At 41.8% G+C, this 27,631-nt stretch overlaps 1 protein-coding gene across 12 annotated transcripts in view; it reads right to left on the reverse strand.

Moving 5' to 3' along the window:
* ptprt (protein tyrosine phosphatase receptor type T) overlaps positions 1 to 27,631 on the reverse strand; it is a 501,813-nt gene that overhangs the window by 146,495 nt on the left and 327,687 nt on the right. For all 12 annotated transcript variants that reach the window (XM_014131664.2, XM_045691383.1, XM_014131665.2 and 9 more), the window contains exon 10: positions 4,600 to 4,801. In XM_014131664.2, the coding sequence (XP_013987139.1) occupies positions 4,600 to 4,801 (202 nt within the window). The remainder of the gene's footprint in view (positions 1 to 4,599; positions 4,802 to 27,631) is intronic.

A 27,631-nucleotide genomic window follows, 5' to 3' on the forward strand; every position in this document is an offset into this window, starting at 1 on the left:
ATTTCTTTTGATTTTCCCATGATGTCAAGCAAAGGGGCACTGAGTTTTAAGGTAGGCCTTGAAATACATCCACAGGTATACCTCCAATTGACTCAAATTATGTCAATTAGCCTATCAGAAGCTCCTAAAGCCATGACATAATTTTCTGGAATATTCCGAGCTGTTTAAAGGCACAGTCAACTTAGAGTATGTAAACTTCTGCCCCCCTGGAATTGTGATACAGTGAATTATAAGTGAAATAATCTGTCTGTAAACAATTGTTGGAAAAATTACTTGTGTCATGCACAAAGTAGATTTCTTAACCGACTTTCCAAAACTGTAGTTTGTTAACAAGAAATTTCTGGAGTCTTGTTGAAAAACGAGTTTTAATGACTCCAACCTAAGTGTATGTAAACTTCCGACTTCAACTGTGTATGTATGTATATATATATATATATATATGAGGCAGGCAAATACCTTTCACTGAGCTGTGTAAAGAGGAGTGAGACAATTAATTGTATTTTATCTTAATGATCTTTTGTTGTTTGCAGGTGCACTGTCCTTCTATGCAGCCAGGTCCCATCTACTTTTTAACTCCTCGCAAGTGTGGCTTGTTCTGTGTCTGCTGTGAAGGAATACCACAACAACTCAACTACTTGATTGATGAAGGCATGTCATCCAGCAAAGGCAGCAGCGCAGTCATCAACTACATGCACCATTTCTTCACCAACTATGGAGTGTGCACTACACGTGTGGAACTGAATTGTGATAACTGCAGTGGCCAAAACAAGAACACGTTTGTGCTCTTGTATTGTGCCTGGCGGACGATGCACACGCTCCACCAGAGTCTCGACATTCACTTCCTGATCACAGGCCACACCAAGTTTGCCCCCGACTGGTGCTTCCGCCTCATCAAGCAGCGCTTCAGAAAGACCAGAGTGAACAATTTCTCTGAGATTGTGAAGGACAGCACTGTGACAGGGGTCAACATCCCACAGCTGGTTGGACTGGACGATGGTACGGTGCTGGTGGAAAGCTATGGCTGGCAACAACACCTGACTCTGTACTTCAGGCAGCTGCCACAGATCAAGCAGTACCAGCACATCAGGTGAATATAATTTTCATTGCATTGTATGAGGTTATTCTTCTTATCTAAACTTAGGAGGTGAATTGATGGTGTGCAAGGTTGAAATGTCTTATAATTTTTTTGGTTATTTCCTGTTTTACAGATTCGATGCTCTGGAGCCTGGTGTTGCTGTCGCCAAGGAGCGTTTAGATTCAATAGGGACTAGGTTTCAGCTTATGCGCAACGCTGACATACTTCCTCCCATAGATGGTCTGCCTGTACAAGTACCACCTGGACTGGACACAGCTAGACAAACGTAACTTTTTGAGAAGATCAGGGAGTTTTGCGACAAAGAGGCTTTGGACATCACATGCCCTGCACCAAAGTCAAGGGCAGGACAGAAACAGGCTCTCCGACTATTTCTGAAATTGCTGCTATGCAAGTAACATTTGGCTGTAGAGACCCATGCACTTAGCAAGATGTGGCCAGTGGTGTAAAGTACTTAAGTAAAAATATTTTTTGAGGGTATCTGTACTTTACTAACTATATTTTTGGCAACTTTTACTTTCACTTCACCACATTCCGAAAACATTTTTTACAGCTTTTTTCTCCATAAATTTTCTCCGACACCCAAAAGTACTCATTACATTTAGACAGGAAAATTGTCCAATTCACACACTTATCAAGAGAACATCCCTGGTCATCCCTATTTCATCTGATCTGGCAAACTCACTAAACACAAATGCTTTGTTTGTAAATTATGTCTGAGTGTTGGAGTATGCCCTGGCTCTCCGTCAATAAAAAAGTTAAATAAAATTGTACCATCTGGTTTAATAAAAGGAATTTTAAATGATTTATACTTTTATTTTTGATACTTAACTACATTTTAGCAATTCCACATACTTTTGATACTTAAGTATTTTTTAAACGAAATACTTTTAGACTTTTACTCAAGTAGTATTTTACTGGGTGACTTTTACTTAACAAATTCTCTATTAAGGTATCTTTAATCAAGTAAGACAATTTAGTACTTTTTCCACCACTGGATGTGGCTGGGGGTTATAGCATTTCTTTCACTTGACCCATCAATTTAGACAAATTTGTCTGGGTAAGCGTCATCTAATATTTATCAAATATTTTTATCTGGACACTTTCTGTCTACCTGGATTATTTCCTTATTGTAGGCTACAACTTTTACCACTTTTAATCTTAATCTTTACTACACTACTCACTGTTAGCACATTACCTCACATCTGAATCCTTAAAGAGATGGGTGGGGCTGGCTTAAGAGGGTGTGAACAATGCCAAATGGGTGAAGACAAAGGAGAGCTCTCCAGTAGGTACCAAAACATTCAAAGGCCTTATTCTCAAAAGTGAGTTTATCAACTTTCAAATTACTTTCCCATTGTTCCTCAAATGCAGTGTATGATATAACATGTTGTAGCTCCAAGTCTCTACTTCTTTCCAATGTAAAAAACACCATTTTGCTACGTAAGACCGATTTGAGAAAGGTTGATAACATATGCTGAGCACTTGTTGGCTGCTTTTCCTTCACTCTGCGGTTCAACTCTTCCCAAACCATCTCAATTGGGTTGAGGTCGGGGGATTGTGGAGGCCAGGTCATCTGATGCAGCACTCCATCACTCTCCTTCTTGGTCAAATAGACCTTACACAGCCTGGAGGTGTGTTGGGTCATTGTCCCATTGAAAAACAAATTATTGTCCCACTAAGCGCAAACCAGATGGGATGGCATATCGCTGTGTAGCCATGCTGGTTAAGTGTGCCTCAAATTCTAAATAAATCGCAGACAGTGTCACCAGCAAAGCACCCATACACCATCACACCTCCTCCTCCATGCTTTACGGTGGGAACCCCACATGCGGAGATCATGCGTTCACCCCCTCTGCGTCTCACAAAGACACAGCGGTTGGAAGCAAAAATCTCAAATTTGGACTCATCAGACCAAAGGAAAGATAACCACCGGTCTATTGTCCATCGCTCATGTTTCTTGGCCCAAGCAATTCTCTTCTTATTTGTGTCCTTTAGTAGTGGTTTCCTTGTAGCAATTTGGCTATGAAGGCCTAATTCACACAGTCTCCTCTGAACAGTTGATGTTGAGATGTGTGTACTTGAACTCTGTGAAGCATTTATTTGGGCTGCAATTTCTGAGGCTGGTAACTCTAATGAACTTATCCTCTGCAGCAGAGATAACTCTGGGTCTTCCTTTCCTGTGACAGTCCTCATGAGAGCCAGTTTCATCATAGCGCTTGATGGTTTTTGCCACTGAACTTGAAGAAACTTTCAAAGTTCTTGAAATTCTCCGGATTGACTGACCTTCATGCCTTAAAAGTTATGATGGACTGTCGTTTCTCTTTGCTTATTTGAGCTGTTCTTGCCATAATATGGACTTGGTCTTTTACCATATAGGGCTATCTTCTGTATACCACCCCTACCTTGTCACAACACAACTGATTGGCTCAAACGCATTAAGAAGGAAAGAAATTCCACTAATTAACGTTTAACCAGGCACACCTGTTAACTGAAATGCATTCCAAGTGACTACCTCATGAGGCTGGTTGAGAGAATGCCAAGAGTGTGCAAAGCTGTCATCAAGGCAAAGGGTGGCTACTTTGAAGAATCTCAAATATAAAATATATTTTGATTTGTTTGAAACTTTTTGGGTTACTGTAGTACATGATTCCATTTGTGTTATTTCATAGTTTTGATGTCTTCACTATGATTCTACAATGTAGAAAATCTTACAAATAAAGAAAAACCCTTGAATGAGTAGGTGTGTCCAAATTCTTGACTGGTACTGCATGTATCACAACTAAAGTTACATAAATAATTCTAAATTAAGCATATAGGAGTGCCTGTATCTTTGTTAACCGCTCAACACAGAATAGCCGCATGTGCACCCCGCCTCAAATCGGTTGGACGAATATCCTTTATTTTTTATTCAGCTATGTTCAATTGTATTCTTCATGCTATAAAATAATGCCACGGAATTCTAAGTAAATCTTGTCTGCTAAATGAACTAGTGTAGCACACAGCCATATGGCATAGCCAGATCAGGGCCTAACATAAGGACTAGTTTTCTTCATATCATGTTTCTTTTGACCTGTCTAAAATAAATAATGGATTTATTGTGATGGTGTAGGCTATATTACATGTATTTATTAGACTTGCAGATGTTCCAATGGTCTGCATCAGTGGCTTGTATGCTACGCGTGGAAGCCAGGCAATGCTAAATGTGTTTATGTTAATTAACGGTCAATTACCGTGAGACCGGCAGTTATTTGCTTGACAATCACCGGCTGACAAAATGTCATGACCACCACAGCTCTAGTCAGATGGGGCATTTGACAATGTCAGTGTTTATTATTATTTTTTACAAAGCAAAAAAACAAATAATGAAAAGAACAAAACTGCTATAGTACAATGATGCATGTATCATGTAATTTACATCATATTGCTTGCAGCTGTATGTATGTGAATTTAGGATACCAATGAAACATCACTACTACTATCTGCTCTGAACAAGTATCCCTCACCTGCTATCTTGGTGGCGATGCGGGTGGTTACAGGGGGTCCAAAGCCTTTGTTGGTGCTGGCTTTGAGGGTGAAGAAGTAGGTGGTGCCCGGGTAGAGCCCTACGAACAGGTGGTGGGTCTCGTTGCGTAACTTGAACACCCTGCCACGCTGGGTGGTCAGGTCTGCACTGGAGTCCAAGGAGCTCAGAGCCTTATAGGTGATCTGTAAGAGCAGAGTGAAAAACGGAACACTATATATAAACTCCTCAAAAAAAGAAACGTCCTCTCACTGTCATCTGCGTTTATTTTCAGCAAACTTAACATGTGTAAATATTTGTATGAACATAACAAGATTAAAAAAAATTGACATAAACTGAACAAGTTCCACAGACATGTGACTATCAGAAATTGAATAATCTGTCCCTGAACAAAGGGGGGGATCAAAATCAAAAATAACAATGCCTAAGGCACGTTCACGCAGATGAGCATGGACCCTGGGCATCTTTCTTTTGTTTTTTGTCCCCCAGTCAGTAGAAAGGCCTTTTTTGTGTCCTAAGTTTTCATAACTGTGACCTTAATTGCCTACCGTCTGTAAGCTGTTCATGTTTTTTTTTACCTTTATTTATACAGGTTTTTCTCAATGAGATAACATCTCTTTTCCAAGAGAGACCTGGTCCAATAGCAGCAGGGGGAACAACGTTTCAGATAAAACAACTTACATATAATAACCCAACATTAAACAAAACTATAAACACACATACAGTACAACAAAAACATCTTACGTTAAAAACATGTAATTCTTGACCAAAAACAGCTGTCCTAAAGACAATTACACTCTTCTATGATATATACATCGATCAAGTGTTTAAACTCCACCAACGATACTAGATCATCAAATTTTAAAATGTTCAGAAGAGAATTCCAGGACCACGGAGCTAAGTAACTAAAACTATTTCTACCATGACCTGTTCTAATTTTTGGTACTGTTAGATTCAAATGAGAACGGGACCGTAATTTATATTTATTTACCGACCTGACTAAAAAAGAACAGAGGTAAAATAACATTTTACCCAATATGGCCAAATCAGTGTATACCTGTGTTTAAGCACACACAAGGTCAATGACAACCAGCCAACAGCGCTATAAAGATCACAATGATGTGTTAGACGTTTTTGATTTGTAATGAACCTGAGGGCTGCATGATACACTGAATCGAGCACTCTCAGGGTAGTGGTCGAGGCTTGCATATATATAACATCCCTAAAATCTAAAACCGCCAGTAATGTACATCGTACCAGCTCCTTCCTGGCCTCCAAAGAAAAACAAGCCTTATGCCGGTAATAAAAACCTATTCTCAGCTTGAGCTTCCTTATCAAGTTCTCTACATGCACAGTGAAGCTCAGCTTATCATCAACCCACACACCCAAATATTTGTACACTTTAACTTGCTCTATAGTATGTCCAGCCAATGTAGCAATGACATGATTAGTAACATACCTGGCATTTGAAAACACCATGCATTTTGTTTTACCCGAATTTAGAACCAGCTTTAAATCATACAGATTCTGTTGTATGATGTTAAATGCTCTCTGGGCATTTTCAAAAGCTAAAGATAAACTACTATCACTTGAATAAAAAACAGTATCATCTGCATAAAAATGAACATCCACTGATTCAATAAGATCCCCAATGTTGTTGATATACAAAATGAAAAACAGTGGGCCCAAAATAGAACCTTGTGGAACACCTGAACACACCTCTATGGACTCAGATTTACAACCATCCGCCATTACACATTGTGTACGATTTGATAGGTAATTTATAAACCAATCTAGAGCATGACAAGTAATTCCACAACATTTTAACCTTTGCACTAACACAGCATGGTCCACGGTGTCAAAAGCCTTCAACAAATAAATAAAGACAGACACACAATGTAAATTCTTATCAAGAGCACAGTGGATGTCATTTAAAACCTTCAATGTTGCTGAAACAGTGCTGTGGCCAGACCTAAAACCTGATGGCATTCCATTTAAGATGTTGTTTTCTTGGAAGTAGGCCTTTAGCTGCCTACTAACTAAGGACTCCAGTACCTTTGACAGTACAGACAATTTTGATATGGGTCGATAGTTGTCAAGTAGCGAAGGATCTTCACCTTTCAGGAGAGGCAGTACAAAAGTAGATTTCCATAACTTGGGGATTTCCTTAACATCAAGCGTGAGGTTAAAAATACATGTTAAGGGGGGAGCAATGATAACTGTGGCTAGGTGTAGGAAGCGGGGGTCTAGTTCATCAGGGCCAGGGTATATTTCCCATCCATTTCTTTCAGGGCTTTACACACTTCTGAAACAGAGAAGGATGAAAAGGAGAACCTGGTGAAGGAGTGCACAGGGGTGTCAGGTAAATTCATAGGGGGCTCAATTATACCTTTGACCTTTTCAAATAAACTGCCTGCATCTAAAAAATGCTGATTCAAGGCTTTCAGAATGGAGGTTCTCTCAGCTACAATCTGTGTGTCTACCAACAATTGTGTGGGAAGCTGTGTATCTTTTTTTGCACTCCAAACCTTTCACTACTTGCCAAAATTTGAATGGATTATTTAAATTATGTTTAGTAGATTTCAGGTAGTGGTCTGCTTTCAATTTACGGATCATAGCCACACCCATATTTTGAAGATGTTTAAAAGCCATCCAATCATCTGCCAAACCAGTCCCTCTTGCTTTAGCCCACATGGCATTTCGCTCCCTTATGATTTTTGTAAATTCCTTAGTAAACCAAGGGTTCTCTCTGCCCTTAATCCTGAATTTTTTAAAAAGGGGCATGCCTATTGCATACATCCTGGAATGTGTTGTGGAAGTAAGAAAAGGCTAGTTCAACATCAGTGATTAATTCCATTCTATTCCATTCAATGCTAGATACATCATGTAAAAAAAAACTTGAATATCAAACCGCTTCCAGTTTCTTTTCGCAATCACACGTGGGGATTCCATAGGAATTTTACCATATCTCACACAGGCAATAGCACAGTGATCAATTATGTCATTTGCAAAAATACCAGAAGCATTAAAACGATGAGGAGTATTGGTTAAGATCAAATCAATCGAAGAGGATTTCAGAGGATATTTTATATTCAACCTAGTTACACTGTTGACAATCTGAGTGAGATTATAGGTATTGCATAGAATTTTGAGTTGATCAGAGCTAGATGTTAGCCAGTCCTAATTCAGATCACCCATCAGGACAAACTCAGAATTTACATTCTGTGATAATTCGAAAATACAATCCAGAGAGCCAACAGTAGCAGATGGAGGTCTATAACAACAAGATACAACAATATTTAAAGATGAGCCAAGGTTTAGGTTCAAAGACAGATATTCAAATTGCTTAGGTTTAGTAACAGAAGTCAGAACGACCACCGAGAACTTCTCTTTTACGTATACAGCAACACCACCAGCCTTAGATTTACGATTTGTACGAAAAACATTATAACCATTTATGCCAATATTTTTGTCTGTAATATACTGCTCAAAAAAATAAAGGGAACACTTAAACAACATCCTAGATCTGAATGAATGAAATAATCTTATTAAATACTTTTTTCTTTACATAGTTGAATGTGCTGACAACAAAATCACACAAAAAAAATCAATGGAAATCCAATTTATCAACCCATGGAGGTCTGGATTTGGAGTCACACTCAAAATTAAAGTGGAAAACCACACTACAGGCTGATCCAACTTTGATGTAATGTCCTTAAAACAAGTCAAAATGAGGCTCAGTAGTGTGTGTGGCCTCCACGTGCCTGTATGACCTCCCTACAACGCCTGGGCATGCTCCTGATGAGGTGGCGGATGGTCTCCTGAGGGATCTCCTCCCAGACCTGGACTAAAGCATCCGCCAACTCCTGGACAGTCTGTGGTGCAACGTGGCGTTGGTGGATGGAGCAAGACATGATGTCCAGATGTGCTCAATTTGATTCAGGTCTGGGGAACGGGCGGGCCAGTCCATAGCATCAATGCCTTCCTCTTGCAGGAACTGCTGACACACTCCAGCCACATGAGGTCTAGCATTGTCTTGCATTAGGAGGAACCCAGGGCCAACCGCACCAGCATATCGTCTCACAAGGGGTCTGAGGATCTCATCTCGGTACCTAATGGCAGTCAGGCTACCTCTGGTGAGCACATGGAGGGCTGTGCGGCCCCCCAAAGAAATGCCACCCCACACCATGACTGACCCACCGCCAAACCGGTCATGCTGGAGGATGTTGCAGGCAGCAGAACGTTCTCCACGGCGTCTCCAGGCTCTGTCACGTCTGTCACATGCTCAGTGTGAACCTGCTTTCATCTGCGAAGAGCACAGGGCGCCAGTGGCGAATTTGCCAATCTTGGTGTTCTCTGGCAAATGCCAAACGTCCTGCATGGTGTTGGGCTGTAAGCAAAACCCCCACCTGTGGACGTCGGTCCCTCATACCACCCTTATGGAGTCTGTTTCTGACCGTTTGAGCAGACACATGCACATTTGTGGCCTGCTGGAGGTCATTTTGTAGGGCTCTGGCAGTGCTTCTCCTGCTCCTCCTTGCACAAAGGCGGAGGTAGCGGTCCTGCTGCTGGGTTGTTGCCCTCCTACGGCCTCCTCCACGTCTCCTGATGTACTGGCCTGTCTCCTGGTAGCGCCTCCATGCTCTGGACACTACGCTGACAGACACAGCAAACCTTCTTGCCACAGCTCGCATTGATGTGCCATCCTGGATGAGCTGCACTACCTGAGCCACTTGTGTGGGTTGTAGACTCCGTCTCATGCTACCACTAGAGTGAAAGCACCGCCAGCATTCAAAAGTGACCAAAACATCAGCCAGGAAGCATAGGAACTGAGAAGTGGTCTGTGGGCCCCACCTGCAGAACCACTCCTTTATTGGGGATGTCTTGCTAATTGCCTATAATTTCCACCTGTTGTCTATTCCATTTGCACAACAGCATGTGAAATGTATTTTCAATCAGTGTTGCTTCCTAAGTGGACAGTTTGATTTCACAGAAGTGTGATTGACTTGGAGTTACATTGTGTTGTTTAAGTGTTCCCTTTATTTTTTTGAGCAGTGTATATTTTTTTAAGGCAGGTTTCAGAAAGCATAAATACATCAGGGTCGGCAGTTTTTATACATATATTCATAAAATCAAGCTTCGGCAGAAGACTTCTTCATTGAACAAGCATGGAAAACAGTGTTTAAACACTTTACAATGAAGATCTGTGAAGTTATTTGGATTTTTACAAATTATCTTTAAAAGACAGGGCCCTGAAAAGGGGACTATCTCAATATCAAATCATTTCTGGGTAACAATGTGATTACTGTGATTGTTTTAAATTAAAATTGTCAAAAATAAACAAAAATTGCTTCTTAGCACCAGGCAGGCAGGCCAATATTCCATCCCACCAAATTCCATCCCACTTTTCAAACAGCTCTTACACTAAAAGGGAGCTAAATCATTATCTAATTTTCACAGTATTATTCCAACCTCATAGTGTGGAAATATATACAATATACAGTATATACCGTAATTTCCGGACTATAAGCCGCTACTTTTTTCCCACGCTTTGAACCTCGCTGCTTAAACAATGACGCTTTCAAATATATATATATATTTTTTAAAAACACATTCTGTGACGTGCTCAGTTTTTTGGCGGCATGAAGCTTTCATTAGACCAATGAAATTGCCGAACGGGTTAAGGTCAAACAACTTTTTTGTTTACTGTTTAGATTAAATCGAGTGCGCTCAAACTTCCCATCATTCTGATTACGGTAGTCATTTTGTCACCCTCATCATGGCAAAGACACAGAGAAATGCATATGATGCAGCTTTCAAGTTTAAGGCGATTGATCTGGCTGTTGGAAAAGGAAATAGAGCTGCTGCACGGGAGCTTGGTCTGGAGCAATGACTTTCTTGGTAGGCTACTGTTTACTCCAAATCATTTTTTTTTGTTACAAGCGGTGTTTCGTTAAAGCCTATTTATTTTTGTTACAAGCGGTTTTTCGTTAAAGCTTATTTATTTTTGTTACAAGCCGTGTTTCGTTAAAGCCTATTTATTTTTGTTACAAGCCGTGTTTCGTTAACCTGTTAGGGCTAAGGGGCAGTATTTGCACGGCTGGATAAAAAAATTTACCCGATTTAATCTGGTTACTAATCCTACCCAGTAACTAGAATATGCATATACTTATTATATATGGATAGAAAACACCCTAAAGTTTCTAAAACTGTTTGAATGGTGTCTGTGAGTATAACAGAACTCATTTGGCAGGCAAAACCCTGAGACAGATTCTGACAGGAAGTGGATACCTGATGTGTTGTATTACCTTTAAACCTATGCCATTGAAAAACACAGGGGCTGAGGAATATTTTGGCACTTCCTATTGCTTCCACTAGATGTCACCAGCCTTTACAAAGTGTTTTGAGTCTTCTGGAGGGAGATCTGACCGAACAAGAGCCATGGAACGATGATGGCCCATTAGACACCTGGCGCGCGAGTTCATGTTGGGTACCCTCGTTCCAATACGTTATAAAAGAGAATGCATTCGTCCACCTTGAATATTATTCATGTTCTGGTTAAAAAAAGGCCCTAATGATTTATGCTATACAACGTTTGACATGTTTGAACGAACGTAAATATATTTTTTCCCCTCGTTCATGAAGTGAAGTCCGGCGGGCTTAGATCATGTGCTAACAAGACGGAGATTTTTGGACATAAATGATGAGCTTTTTTGAACAAAACTACATTCGTTATGGACCTGTGATACCTGGAAGTGACATCTGATGAAGAGAATCAAAGGTAATGGATTATTTACATAGTATTTTCGATTTTAGATCTCCCCAACATGGCGGCTAGTCTGTATCGCAACGCGTATTTTTCTGGGTGCAGTGCTCAGATTATTGCAAAGTGTGATTTCCTAGTAAGGTTATTTTTAAATCTGGCAAGTTGATTGCGTTCAAGAGATGTAAATCTATAATTCTTTAAATGACAATATAATATTTTACCAATGTTTTCTAATTTTAATTATTTAATTTGTGGTGCTGACTTGAATGCCGTTTATTGGAGGGAAACGATTTCCTGAACATCAACGCCACAGTAAAACGCTGTTTTTGGATATAAATATGAACTTGATAGAACTAAAAATGCATGCATTGTCTAACACAATGTCCTAGGAGTGTCATCTGTTGTAGATTGTAAAAGGTTAGTGCATAATTTTAGCTGATTTTATGGTTTTGGTGACGCCTGTCTTTGAATTGGCACAACATTACACACAACTCTTGTAAATGTACTGTCCTAACATACTCTAAATTTATGCTTTCGCCGTAAAACCTTTTTGAAATCGTAAAACGTGGTTAGATTAAGGAGATGTTTATCTTTCAAAGGGTGTAAAATAGTTGTATGTTTGAAAAATTTGAATTTTGACATTTATTTGGATTCAAATTTGCCGCTCTTGAAATGCACCTGCTGTTGATGGAGTGCACCACGGGTGGGACGCTTGCGTCCCACCTAGCCCATAGAGGTTAAAGCCTGTGTAAAGTTCATTTGTTTCAATGTACTGGTAGGCACCTGCGGCTTATAGACATGTGCGGCTTATTTATGTTCAAAATAAAAAAAAACGTTTCAATTCAGTGGGTGCGGCTTATATTCAGGTGCGCTCAATAGTCCGGAAATTACGGTAACACAGGAAACTCAAACACAGTTGGTTCATAGACTGTGTCATAACATTGCCCTGTTGGGTCAAATGGAATTGTTATGCAATTTAAATGTCGAAATATGTGAAAAGATTAAATGTAATTTTAGCCTCCTAAATAAGAGAATTGTTTCATAGTAAATCTTAGGCCCAGTCAGTGGCCACATCCAAGTGGTTGAGAACTATGAAACACGCCCTTCTCTCCCCCAGTACAAAAGCCCGTTGACGGAAGTCAACCTTAGTTCCAGAAATGTGAGGACTGCTGTCCTAACGTTTAGAAGGGTGAATTTCAATGTGGAGGTGACGATCACCAAAATGGAATGGTGAATTTCGACTTGACCAGACAGAATACAGCACAAGCTGATTATGGCAACTTGGTATAAACTTTGAACTATTATTCATTAAAGAAGAAGTGATACATCCTAGACGTCGAGCTGCAGCTGTAAACGTACGTGTCCTAGGAAAGGACAGACAATCTCCAAAGAATGAAAGGGTACTTCAACGTATCCGTTGTACAACACTACAACCAAAAAGATTCTTCAAAGAACAATGGGGATCTCTGCTGGGCAAACTAGTCTTCCATCTTCAACCCATCTATCGAAGAGCAACTCAGAGTAAATATATATCTTGCATTTTCGACAACTGTTTTATATAGAAAATAAATGTGAACCAGCAAGCTACTTTTTCCAGTATTTTTGATAGAATGTCATTCGGGATGGCCAGCATTGCAAACAGTAAACATAATTTTAATTCGTATAATAGTCCGTAGTGAAAAGTTATCTTATTGTAAAAAGAAAGGAAGAGTAGGAATGCAGGATACAAAGGTAAACATAATGCCACATTGATGTGTGGGCTGAAAACACAGTGGTAGCCTAACTGGTACCAATGTCAAAAATAGTATTCGATTTAAGGTATTATTGTTATGAACAAAACACAAACTGTAATTTTCGAGCATATGCAATGCTTTGCAATAGTGAAGAAGAACAGAACGGTAATGTCAATTCTGTTGGACCCACCAGTGAATTTCCGGCAGCATTTGAATTAGCTACACACTGCTGTGTGCCACAGCCATGAAATATTGGCAATGCATTACAACAGAAATATTGACCGTGTCGAAACAAACAGAAAGGGCTTCCATAGCCACAAACGTCCAAACGGATGTTCTGCATTTGTTTTGTTCTTTTCGCCGGAGATTGATGTTTCTGTAAATTGATGTGTACAGCGTTGGGGGCAATCAAAACATTTTAGGCTGACGTTTCACAGCTCACAACTCCATTAGAAGAATTCAAATCAAACCAATTGACAGCTCAGTGCCTGCTGGCAGCTAGGCCAGTCTCTGCTTGAAAGGCTTTCATGGTTAAGTGCTGGATCCGGCATGGCCCCTAGACCATGCTGCACTGACCACAGGCAAAGAAACAGTCGGGGCAATACAAGCCACCACTTAAAATACAATTTTAGCTGAAAGTAAAAAAAACTGAAAAGATTATGAAAATAAGGAAAGAAATAGTGGGGGAAAAGAAGCCTCAGCCACCTCAGGGCAGCTGCATCCTAGGTTGCGAGGAAGTGTGTCCTAGATCAGCTTTTTTCAAACCTGTCATTGGGGACCCCCAGACAAAGCTAGGCCAAAATGATGTACGGTGAATATGGGTCGGGAGTGGTATAGACTTGGGCGTGTGCTTGGTGGATGGTTGGCTGTGTGAGACAGTGAGACAGGGTGAGTCAGACATCATCCAGCCACTGACAGCTTTCAGAATTGAGTTGATAAAGAGTTGGAAAGGAACTAAAACTGAAACAAATGGAGCCTTCCTGTAGACATGGAAGATTCAGGTAATTTCTTAATTCCAACCTAGCTGTTATTCATGTATTTTGTTTGGGTTAAGTGGTTCACAACACTTTCACCAACTGTTTAATCATTTATCTTTGCAAGGCATCCGTTTGAGGTGACAAGCATCCACCATTCAGTGCATGGCAACAGAGATAGCAAAATACATTGTTCCTTTTTCTTGTGCTCAATGTTGGTCCATGCTGACACGATGGCATCACGCACTTGCTGCAGATTTGATGGCGGTAGATTCAGGCGGAGGTGTTGCTAACATTTATGATAGCAAATTTCAATTTACCCAAAAAACAAAACGTTTTCGTCTTTTGAGCTTCTAGTCATCAAGTCCATGCAGCCTACTCAATCACTTTTTATAGCTATTGTTTACAGGCCTCCTGGGCCATATACAGCGTTCCTCACTGAGTTCCCTGAATTCCTATCGGAACTTGTAGTCATGGCAGATAATATTCCAATTTTTGGTGACTTTAATATTAACATGGAAAAGTCCACAGACCAACTCCAAAAGGCTTTCAGAGCCATCATCGACTCAGTGGGTTTTGTCCAACATGTCTCCGGACCTACTCACTGCCACAGTCATACTCTGGACCTAGTTTTGTCCCATGGAATAAATGTAGTGGATCTTAATGTTTTTCCTCATAATTCTGGAGTATTGGACCACCATTTTATTACGTTTGCAATCGCAACAAATAATCTGCTCAGACCCCAACCAAGGATCATCAAAAGTCGTGCTATACATTGTCAGACAACCCAAAGATTCCTAAATGCCCTTCCAGACTACCTCCGCCTACCCAAGGACGGCAGAGTACTAGAATCAGTTAACCACCTAACCGAGGAACTCAATTTAACCTTGCCCAATACTCTAGATGCAATCGCACCCCTAAAAACATTTGTCATAAGAAACTAGCTCCCTAGTATACAGAAAATACCCGAGCTCTGAAGCAAGCTTCCAGAAAATTGGAACGGAAATGGCGCCACACCAAACTGGAAGTCTTCCGACTAGCTTGCAAAGACAGTACCGTGCAGTATCGAAGAGCCCTCACTGCTACTCGATCATCCTATTTTTCCAACTTAATTGAGGAAAATACGACCAATCCAAAGTGTATTTTTGATACCATTGCAAAGCTAATGAAAAAACAGCATTCCCCAAGAGAGGATGGCTTTCACTTCAGCAGTGATACATTTATTAACTTCTTTGAGGAAAAGATCATGATTATTAGAAAGCAAATTACGGACTCCTCTTTAAATCTGCGTATGCCTCCAAAGCTCAGTTGTCCTGAGTCTGTACAACTCTGCCAGGACCTAGGATCAAGGGAGACACAAGTTTTTTAGTAGTATACCTCGACACATTGATGAAAATAATCATGGCCTCTAAACCTTTAAGCTGCATACTGGACCCTATTCCAAAACTACTGAAAGAGCTGCTTCCTGTGCTTGGCCCTCCTATGTTGAACATAATAAACGGCTCTCTATCCACCGGATGTGTACCAAACTCACTAAAAGTGGCAGTAATAAAGCCTCTCTTGAAAAAGCCAAATCTTGACCCAGAAAATATAAACAACTATCGGCCTATATCGAATCTTCCATTCCTCTCAAAAATGTTAGAAAAAGCTGTTGCGCAGCAACTCACTGCCTTCCTGAAGACAAACAATGTATACGAAACGCTTCAGTCTGGTTTTAGACCACATCATAGCACTGAGACTGCACTTGTGAAGGTGGTAAATGACCTTTTAATGGCATCAGACCGAGGCTCTGCATCTGTCCTCGTGCTCCTAGACCTTAGAGCTGCTTTTGATACCATCGATCACCACATTCTTTTGGAGAGATTGGAAACCCAAATTGGTCTACACGGACAAGTTCTGGCCTGGTTTAGATCTTATCTGTCGGAAAGATATCAGTTTGTCTCTGTGGATGGATTGTCCTCTGGAAAATCAACTATAAATTTCGGTGTTCCTCAAGGCTCCGTTTTAGGACCACTATTGTTTTCACTATATATTTTACCTCTTGGTGATGTCATTCGGAAACATAATGTTAACTTTCACTGCTATGCAGATGACACACAGCTGTACATTTTGATGAAACATGGTGAAGCCCCAAAATTGCCCTCCCTGGAAGTCTGTGTTTCAGACATAAGGAAGTGGATGGCTGCAAATGTTCTACTTTTAAACTTGGACAAAACAGAGATGCTTGTTCTAGGTCCCAAGAAATTGGGACCTAAATTGATGGTTGTACAGTCGTCTCAAATAAAACTGTGAAGGACCTCGGCGTTACTCTGGACCCTGATCTCTCTTTTGACGAACATATCAAGACTGTTTCAAGGACAGCTTTTTTCCATCTACGTAACATTGCAAAAATCTGAAACTTTCTGTCTAAAAATGATGCAGAAAAATGTATCCATGCTTTTGCCACTTCTAGGTTAGACTACGGCGATGCTCTACTTTCCAGCTACCCGGAAAAAGCACTAAATAAACTTCAGTTAGTGCTAAACGCGGCTGCTAGAATCTTGACTAGAACCAAAAAATTTGATCATATTACTCCAGTGCTAGCCTCTCTACACTGGCTTCCTGTTATGGCAAGGGCTGATTTCAAGGTTTTACTGCTAACCTACAAAGCATTACATGGGCTTGCTCCTACCTATCTTTCCGATTTGGTCCTGCCGTACATACCTACACGTACGCTATGGTCACAAGACGCAGGCCTCCTTACTGTCCCTAGAATTTCTAAGCAAACAGCTGTAGGCAGGACTTTCTCCTATAGAGCTCCATTTTTATGGAATGGTCTGCCTACGCATGTGAGAGACGCATACTCGGTCTCAACCTTTAAGTCTTTATTGAAGACTCATCTCTTCAGTAGGTCCTATGATTGAGTGTAGTCTGGCCCAGGAGTGTGAAGGTGAACGGAAAGGCACTGGAGCAACGAACCGCCCTTGCTGTCTCTACTTGGCCGGTTCCTCTCTCTCCACTGGGATTCTCTGCCTCTAACCCTATTACAGGGGCTGAGTCACTGGCTTATTGGTGCTCTTCCATGCCGTCCCTAGGAGGGGTGCGTCACTTGAGTGGGTTGAGTCACTGACGTGATCTTCCTGTCCGGGTTGGCGCCCCCCCCCCCCCCCACTTAGGTTGTGCCGTGGTGGAGATCTTTGTGGGCTATACTCAGCCTTGTCTCAGGATGGTAAGTTGGTGGTTGAAGTTTTCCCTCTAGTGGTGTGGGGGCTGTGCTTCGGCAAAGTGGGTGGGGTTATATCCTGCCTGTTTGGCCCTGTCTGGGGGTATTGTCGGATGGGGCCACAGTGTCTCCCGACACCTCCTTTCTCAGCCTCCAGTATTTATGCTGCAGTAGTTTATGTGTCGGGGGGCTAGTGTCAGTCTGTTATATCTGGAGTATTTCTCCTGTCTTATCCGGTGTCCTGTGTGATTTTAAGTATGCTCTCTCTAATTCTCTCTCTCTTTTTCTCTATTTCTTTCTCTCAGAGGCCCCGAGCCCTAGGACCATGCCTCAGGACTACCTGGCCTGATGACTCCTTGCTGTCCCCAGTCCACCTGGCCGTGCTGCTGCTCCAGTTTCAACTGTTCTGCCTGTGGCTATGGAACCCTGACCTGTTCACCGGACGTGCTACCTGACCCAGACCTGCTGTTTTCAACTCTGTAGAGAAAGCAGGAGCGGTAGAGATACCCTGAATGATCGACTATGAAAAGCCAACTGAAATTTACTCCTGAGGTGCTGACCTGTTGCACCTTCGACAACCACTGTGTCATGACGTTGCCCTCTTTGGGTACAGCGAGCACCATCCCCCTCTCTCTGCACCATCCCCCTTTCTCTCTTCCCCCTTCACCAGGCTCTGTTAGGCAGGTCATAAATTCCTGGAGGAGATTCTTCCTCATGGCCAGACAGTATAGAGAGAGAGAGTGAGTTTTCATAGAGAGAACAAAGGAACTTCTTCCACATCACAGAATTTGAGAACTGAACAATATTCATGTTCTGGATAATGTATAAACAGTCGGTGAAGTAGCCAGCTACGAACTGATCCGTTTGGTACAATTTTGTGAAACTCATGAGAGACAATACAGCCACATTACCATAACCCTGTTTATACAAGAGTCTCAGTTGTGAGGCTTGCATCTAATTGTTGTATAAAATGAATGAGTAAAGATGAAACTATTTGTGAAATTATGTAATGTGATTTTAAACTGTTCAATGAAGGAAACTCCAAATCCCTTTGGAGTTTAATTAAATCATAGGCCCGCCCCATGAGCACAGACATTGATCTGGCATCGTGGGACAGCCCCTTTCTGCTCTTCTGAATATAACCCCCATCTTGGGAATTTATCTTCAGACCATGCTTCTCTCAATTACGAGAGGGCTAAGGTTTGAGTAGAGACTAGCTGACCTCGATAACCACGAGAGGGCTAAGATTTCAGACGATTGCTGAATTCTTAACCATACCACCTGGTTAAACTCTGAGACTATCGAACCGACAGAATAAGAACAAATCTTTGACACTAATTACTAGTCTGCAGCTAGGAATTCGGTATCATTGAACGCGAAGACCGACAACCGCCGAAATATCTATTCTATAACAACATTGCTGAATGTTACTCTGAAATATCCATCCTAACCACGGCAGTGAGAGAGAGGGCGGACAAACTCTCCAACAAAAACAAACTTATCAACAGAGATCACGACGACACACTGAGCGTAAATATATTGATTGATTGCAATTATTCCCGAATGAGTGAGCGTTCATGTGCAAAGGATTAGCATTTCAATTGTTATACTTATCACTTTGTAGTGTCTTTATCTCAGTCGACTCCCACTTCCCTTTTGTCCAACAAGCCATGATACCGGTTTATCCCACTAGGGAAACTCCGCTATCATTTCCTTGTAACCATATCTACTTGTTTGTTTGTGTGCATTTCTGTGATTGATTACTGAGTTAGTAAATAAATGATTTAAGACAATTGATGTATGGATGACTCATGGTGAAGACTGGGTTCATGCAGATAACCAACAATTTGGTTTGGAATGAGACTAACGTGAGGTAAAGAATATTTCATTAATTAGAAGAATAATTGATCAGATATTAAAATATCTGAAAGTTATATTAGGAAAATTATAACTTTGTAATCTGAATATTTTCCTTGGTGCCCCGACTTCCTAGTTAATTACAGTTACATGATTAAGTTAGTTTAATCATGTAATAATAATTACAGAGAATTTATTTGATAAAAATAAGTCTTCAGTTTAATGATGCCAAAGACACGACAACTGTGATTATTATTATTTGAGCCTGCTGGTCATCGATGAACATTTGAACATCTTGGCCATGTTCTGTTATAATCTCCACCTGGCACAGCCAGAAGAAGACCGGCCACCCCTCATAACCTGGTTCCTCTCTAGGTTTCTTCCTAGGTTCTGGCCTTTCTAGGGAGTTTTTCCTAGCCACCGTGCTTCTACACCTGCATTGCTTGCTGTTTGGGGTTTTAGGCTGGGTTTGTGTACAGCACTTTGTGACATCAGCTGATGTAAGAAGGGCTTTATAAATGCATTTGATTGATTAATGCTGCTAACAGCCTATGCCATCTCATCCCAAATATGCTATATTGGGTTTTGTCAGCATCAATGTTCAGATACGCTGTGGGGTTCAAACGTTGCTCCTTTGGTATCAAGGGACCTAACGTGTTCCAGGAAAACATTCCCCACACCAGTACACCGCCAGCCTGTACCGTTGACACCAGGCATAATGGGTCAATGGACTCCTGCTGCTTACGTGAAATCCTGAATCTGCCATTAGCATGACGCAACAGGAACCGGGATTCGTTGGACCAGGCAATGTTTTTCCACTCCTCAATTGGCCAGTGTTGGTGATCCATCTCTTGTCTCAACGATAAGTTGAGAGATACTTCTTCTTGCACTGGAGCCACTTCTTCTTGTTTTAAGCTGATAGGAGTGGATCCCGGTGTGGTTATCTGGTGCAAAAGCCCATCCTTGACAAGGATCGATGAGTTGTGTGTTCTGAAATAGCGTTCTGCACACCACTGTTGTACTGTGCCGTATATCCTAACAACGGGACTTTAAAAACTGCAATATCTTATGTTTCACTGAGTTGTGGCTAAACGACAACATGAATAACATACAGCTGGTGGGTTTTAAGCTTTTTTGGCAGGATTGAACAGCGGCCTCTCGTAAGACAAGGGGTGATGGTCTATGTATATTTGTAAACAGCTGGTGCACGAAATCTAAGAAAGACTCAAGGTTTTGCTCACCTGAGGTACAGTATCTCATGATAAGCTGTAGACCACAATATTTATCAAGAGAGTTTTCATCTGTATATTTTGTAGCTGTCTACATACAACCACAAACCGATGCTGGCACTAAGACCGCACTCAATGAGGTTTATACTGCCATAAGCAAACAGGAAAACACTCATCCAGAGGCGGCGCTCCTAGTGGCCGGGGACTTTAATGCAGGGAAACTTAAATCCGTTTTACCTCATTTCTACCAGCATGTTAAATGTGCAAACAGAGGGAAAATAATTCACACAGAGATGCATACAAAGCTCTCCCTCGCCCTCCATTTGGCGAATCTGACCATAATTCTATCCTCCTGATTCTTGCTTAACCTGTTATGGCTAGGGGGCAGTATTTTCACGGCTGGATAAAAAACGTACCCGATTTAATCTGGTTACTACTCCTGCCTAGTAACTAGAATATGCATATAATTATTGGCTTTGGATAGAAAACACCCTAAAGTTTCTAAAACTGTTTGAATGGTGTCTGTGAGTATAACAGAACTCATATGGCAGGCAAAAACCTGAGAAGATTTCATGCAGGAAGTGGCCTGTCTGACAAGGTGTCGTTTTTCTTGTCTCTGTTTATTGAAGAGTGAGGATCTTAGCTGTCCCGTGACACTTCCTACGGCTGCCATAGGCTCTCAGAAGGCGGCAAAACGCTGAATCGTGGCTTTGCAGGCTCTGGCAGAAACAAAGTAGCGCGTTTGGGTAGTGGCTGGTTACAGTACTGTGAGACTCAGGCTCGTGCCCGCGTCGACCGAAAGCTTTGTTTTCTTTCCTCTGTTTAGCTAAATGGACATTCCCGGTCGGAATATTATCGCTTTTTTACGAGAAAAATGGCATAAAAATTGATTTTAAACAGCGGTTGACATCCTTGAAGTACGGTAATGTAATATTTAGATTTTTTTTGTCACGAATTGCGCCATGTGCGCGACCCTGATTTACCATTTCGGATAGTGTCTGGGACGCACGAACAAAACGCCGCTATTCGGATATAACGATGGATTATTTTGGACCAAACCAACATTTGTTATTGAAGTAGCAGTCCTGGGAGTGCATTCTGACGAAGACAACAAAAGGTAATCAAACTTTTATAATAGTAAATCTGATATTGGTGAGTGCTAAACTTGCCAGGTGTCTAAATAGCTAGCCCGTGATGGCTGGGCTATGTACTTAGAATATTGCAACATGTGCTTTCACCAAAAAGCTATTTTAAAATCGGACATATCGAGTGCATAGAGGAGTTCTGTATCTATAATTCTTAAAATAATTGTTATGCTTTTTGTGAACGTTTATCGTGAGTAATTTAGTAAATTGTTAGCAAATTCTCCGGAAGTTTGCGGGGGGTATGCTAGTTCTGAACGTCACATGCTAATGTAAAAAGCAGTTTTTTGATATAAATATGAACTTCATTGAACAAAACATGCATGTATTGTATAACATAATGTCCTAGGTGTGTCATCTGATGAAGATCATCAAAGGTTAGTGCTGCATTTAGCTGTCTTCTGGGTTTTTGTGACATTATATGCTAGCTTGAAAAATGGGTGTCTGATTATTTCTGGCTTGGTACTCTGCTGACATAATCTAATGTTTTGCTTTCGCTGTAAAGCCTTTTTGAAATCGGACAGTGTGGTTAGATAAAGGAGAGTCTTGTCCTTAAAATGCTGTGAAATAGTCATATGTTTGAAAAATTGAAGTTTTTGTATTTTTGAGGAATTTGTAATTCGCGCCACGCCTATCATTGGATATTGGAGCAGGTGTTCCGCTAGCGGAACGTCTAGATGTAAGAGGTTAAAAGCAAAAACTAATGCAGGAAGCACCAGTGACTCGGTCAATAAGAAAGTGGTCAGATGAAGTAGATGCTAAGCTACAGGACTGCTTTGCTAGCACAGACTGGAATATGTTCACGGGATTCGTCCGATGGCTTTGAGGAGTACACCACATCAGTCATTGGCTTCATCAATAAGTGCATCCATGACATCGTCCCCACAGTAACCGTACGTACATACCCCAACCAGAAGCCATGGATTACAGGCAACATCCACACTGAGCTAAAGGGTAGAGCTTCCGCTTTCCAGGAGCGGGACTATAACCAGAAAGCTTATAAGAAATCCTGCTATGCCCTCCGACGAACCATCAAACAGGCAAATCGTCAATACAGGACTAAGATTGAATCGTACTACACCGGCTCCGAAGCTCGTCGGATGTGGCAGGGCTTGCAAACTATTACAGACTACAAAGGGAAGCACAGCCGAGAGCTGCCCAGTGACACGAGCCCACTAGACGAGCTAAATTACTTCTACGCTCGCTTCGAGGAAATTAACACTGAAGCTTGCATGAAAGCATCAGCTGTTCCGGACGACTGTGTGATCATGCTCTCCGTAGCTAATGTGAGTAAGACCTTTAAACAGGTCAACATTCACAAGGCCACAGGACCAGACAGATTACCAGGCCGTGTACTCTGAGCATGCTCTGACCAACTGGCAAGTGGCTTCACTGACATTTTCAATCTGTTCTTGTCTGAGTCTGTAATACCAACATGTTTCAAACAGACCACCATAGTCCCTGTGCCCAAGAACACTAAGGTAACCTGTCTAAATGACTACCGACCTGTAGCACGTCTGTAGCCATGAAGTGCTTTGAAAGGCTGGTCATGGCTCACATCAACACCATTATCCCAGAATCCCTAGACCCACTCCAATTTGCATATCGCACCAACAGATCCACAGATGATGCAATCTCTATTGCACTCAACACTGCCCTTTCCCACCTGGATAAAAGACCTATGTGAGAATGCAATTCATTGATTTCAGCTCAGTGTTAAAACCCATTGTGCCCTCAAAGCTCATAACTAAGTTAAGGACCCTGGGACTAAACACCTCCCTCTGCAACTGGATCCTGGACTTCCTGACGGGCCGCCCCCAGGTGGTAAGGGTAGGTAACAACACATATGCCACGCTGATCCTAAACATGGGGGGCCCCTCAGGGGTGCGTGCTCAGTCCCCTCCTGTACTCCCTGTTCACTCATGACTGCATGGTCAGGCACGACTCCAACACCATCATCAAGTTTGCCGATGATACAAGAAATGATGAGACCGCCTATAGGGAGGAGGTCAGAGACCTGGCTGGGTGGTGCAACAACCTCTTCCTCAATGTGATCAAGACAAAGGAGAAGATTGTGGACTACAGGAAAAGGAGGACCGAGCACGCCCCCATTCTCATCGACAGGGCTGCAGTGGAGCAGGTTGAGAACTTGAAGTTCCTTGGTGTTCACATCAACAAACTATCATGGTCTAAACACACTAAGACAGTTGTGCCACGACAAAGCCTTTTCCCCTCAGGAGACTGAAAAGATTTGGCATGGGTCCTCAGATCCTCAAAAGGTTCTACAGCTGCACCATCGAGAGCATCCTGACTGGTTACATCACTGCCTGGTATGGCAACTGCTCGGCCTCTGACCGCAAGGCACTACAGAGGGTAGTGCGTACGGCCCAGTACATCACTGGGGCCAAGCTTCCCACCATCCAGGACCTCTATACCAGGTGGTGTCAGAGGAAGACCCTAAAAATTGTCAAAGACCCCAGCCCCCCTAGTCATAGACTGTTCTCTCTGCTGCCGCACAGCAAGCAGTACCGGAGCACCAAGTCTAGGTCCAAAAGGCTTCTTAACATCTTCTACTCCCAAGCCATAAGACTCCTGAACAGCTAATCAAAGGGCTACCCAGACCCCTCTTTTACACTGCAGCTGCTCTCTGCTTATTATCTATGTATGGTCACTTTAATAACTCTACCTATATGTACATATTACCTCAATTACCTCGACTAACCCGTGAACCCACACATTGACTCTGTACCGGTACCCCCTGTATATACTGTAGCCTCGATATTGTTATTTTACTGCTGCTGTTTAATTATTTGTTACTTCTTATTTTCAATTTTTTACTTATGTATTTTTTACTTAACATGTTTTTCTTCTTAACTTCTAAAGCATTGTTGGTTAAGGGCTTGTAAGTAAGCATTTCACTGTATGGTCTACACCTGTTGTATTCTGACGCATGTGACTAATTGTATTTTATTATCCGTTTCTGGCACGCCTGTTAGCTTGCACGATTCTTGCCATTCTCCTTCGACCTCCCTCATCAACAAGCTGTTTTTGCCCACATGACTGCTGCTGACTAGATGTTTTTTGTTTCTCACAACATTCTCGGTAAACCCTAGACACTGTTGTGCTGAAAAGCACAGGAGGGTTCCGTCTCTGAGATAATGGATCTGGCACGCCTGGTATTGATGATCATACTACGCTCAAATTCGCTTAGGTCACTCGTTTTGTCCATTTTAACATTCAATGGAACAGTAACTGAATGCTCATAATATAATAGCTGAAATCAATATTTATTAAATGGGGACTCTTGCGCAGACTTAGTCAGATAATTACTAATTATCCCAAAATAATTTGTTTGTGTGTGAACACGTATTACTCTGGCTCTCCTTCTCCTTGGTTGATATACTGATCCATTTCTGCAGTGTTGAAGTGTGGTGGTTAATTTCTTTAATTTCAAATGAGAAGAGACAAACTTATCACACAAGTGAATGATGTGAGTGCACTGCAATAACGATGGCTGGTCGACGAACCACCCATAGATGATTTGTTGAGGCCCGAAACAAAGGATACAAAGATTTTTTTGAGCAAATATACACCCCCTTAGTCTACATGACAAACAAAATATGTGTGGAATGGGTCATAAGGTTAGGATTTATATGAAAGCAATGAATTATACACAGCAGACCGTATCTGCTGTAAAGACTGTTCTTATTGTGTGGAAACCAGGTTCTGGACCCAAAAACAAGGTTCCCCTCATCATTATCCATACCCGAGCCATCTCCACCCTGGTACACAAACACCAACTCATGCTACGGAATGCGGTCTTTAGGTTTTATCACCAAAGGCATCGTAAATCCAATCTCAGCATTAAGCCCCCAGAGGCCCAACTCAGAAGACTACGCATAGATGAGTGTTCTGAGAACCCTATTCTATTCCATAAAACAACCATTTGATGCAATTACAGTATAACATAATCTTGTAATTTCGCTCTCACAAAGGTCCCCAAGAACACAGTGGCATCCATCATTCTTAAATGGAATAAGTTTGGAACCACCAAGACTCTTCCTAGAGTTGGACACTTGGCCAAACTGAGCAATCGGAGGAGAAGGGCCTTGGTCAGGGAGGTGAACAAGAACCCGATGGTCACTCCAACAGAGCTATAGAGTCTCTCTGTGGACATGGGAGAACCTTTCAGAAGGACAACCATCTCTGCAGCACTCCACCAATCAGGCCTTTATGGTAGAGTAGCCAGACGCAAACCACTCCTCAGTAAAGGCACATGACAGCCCGCTTGGAGATTGCCAAAAGGCACCTAAAGCACTCTCAGACCATGAGAAACAAGATTCTTTGGTCTGATGAAACCAAGATTGAACTCTTTGGCCTGAATACCAACCGTCACGTCTGTAGGAAACCTGGCACCATGGTGGTGGGAGCATCATGCTGTGGGGATGTTTTTCAGCGGCAGGGACCGGGAGATTAGTCAGGATCGAGGGAAAGATGAATGGAACAAAATACAAAGAGATCCTTGATGACAACCTGCTGGGGCGAAGGTTCACCTTCCAACAGGACAACGGTCCTAAGCACACAGCCAAGACAACGCAGGAGTGGCTTCGGGACAAGTCTCTGAAAGTCCTTGAGTGGCCCAGCCAGGGCCCGATCAAACATCTCTGGAGAGAGCTGAAAATAGCTGTGCAGCAACGCTCCCCATCCAACCTGACAGAACTTGAGAAGATCTGCAGAGAAGAAAGGTTGAAACTCCCCAAATACAGGTGTGCCAAGCTTGTAGCACCATACCCAAGAAGACTCAAGACTGTAATTGCAGCCAAAGGTTCTTCAACAAAGTACTAAGTAAAGGGTCTGAAGACTTATGTAAATGTCATATTTCCATGTTTTATTTTAAATATATTTGCAAAAGAAAATGTAAACTGTTTTTGCATTGACATTATGGGGAAAAACCATTTAATACATTTTAGAATAAGGCTGTAATGTAACATTTGGAAAAAGTCAAGGGGTCTGAATACTTTCCGAATGCACTGTAGGCTAGCAATTGTTACATTTACAGCACTGTTGTAAAATATGTACTCTATCCCAATCTCTATCCCTATAAGCACTCCTGATCCCCAGCTAAAACCTCGCACTTTCTGTCTTCGCTCCGAACATATTCCCAGCCTCTAGCACAATCCCTACCATCTCCATCCTCCATGATTCTATGTCAATAGACACACAACTACTTGTGTACATGCTGTGATTCTTACAACAAAATACCACATTCCACCTAGGTAAAACTTTCATTGTGTCTGTTGTATCTCTATAAATCTATGTATCTCTATCCTGAAGGTGAGACACAACAAGGGACAGTTGCCACCTCTGCCACTTGACACGTCCCCACAGGCCCCGACGACAGGAAAAAGCAAATTGGGTCGGCTGCGAAGCCACTCAATTTAGCACATTGCTGACAGAGAGATAGAAAATAAAATGTTTATCTTCGTGAGGCGCTAATTCGCCCCAATACATCAGGCTATTCACGACAGGTCCTGATTTAGCCCAGTGGCACTCTTCAGAGGTACCATACTGCCATCAGAGGCTGTAGGAGTAATGTGTGCGTTTGTGTGGTCAAAGAGTTGGAAATAGTTGAGCTGAGCACAGCCTCATCATCACAGATCTGAGATTGGCAACTACATGGGATAATGTGTTTGCAGTTTCTATTAAGAGTAGAATAAGCTATGAGAAAAATTGGAAGGTATGTTGTCCTATTCATCTAAATGGAAAAAACTGTTTGGGTTTCAAGCATTAGAGCAAAATCTCATTCTCCACCTCTGAATACAGACGGTAACTTTGGTCACTGATCGTCAAAGGTAGAAAAACAAGTTCTATTCCCACAAACTACTTCTGTTTTCAACAAATATCATCAGACACCCAAACGACTGACGAGGAGTGGGAACATGTTCAACAAAACAGAGATCAAAGACTTACACAAAGCATTCAATTGCTAAAGTATTTTGCATGCAGACAATGCTTGGCGAAAAGTAAGAGGGCACACTACAGAAAGAAAGCCACCTCAAACAGATTCTTCAGCACTGATTAATGCAAAGTCATTATGCGTCTTCTTTTTTTT

The sequence above is a fragment of the Salmo salar genome, chromosome ssa12, assembly GCF_905237065.1.
Source record: "Salmo salar chromosome ssa12, Ssal_v3.1, whole genome shotgun sequence".
Classification (NCBI taxonomy): Eukaryota; Metazoa; Chordata; class Actinopteri; order Salmoniformes; family Salmonidae; genus Salmo; species Salmo salar.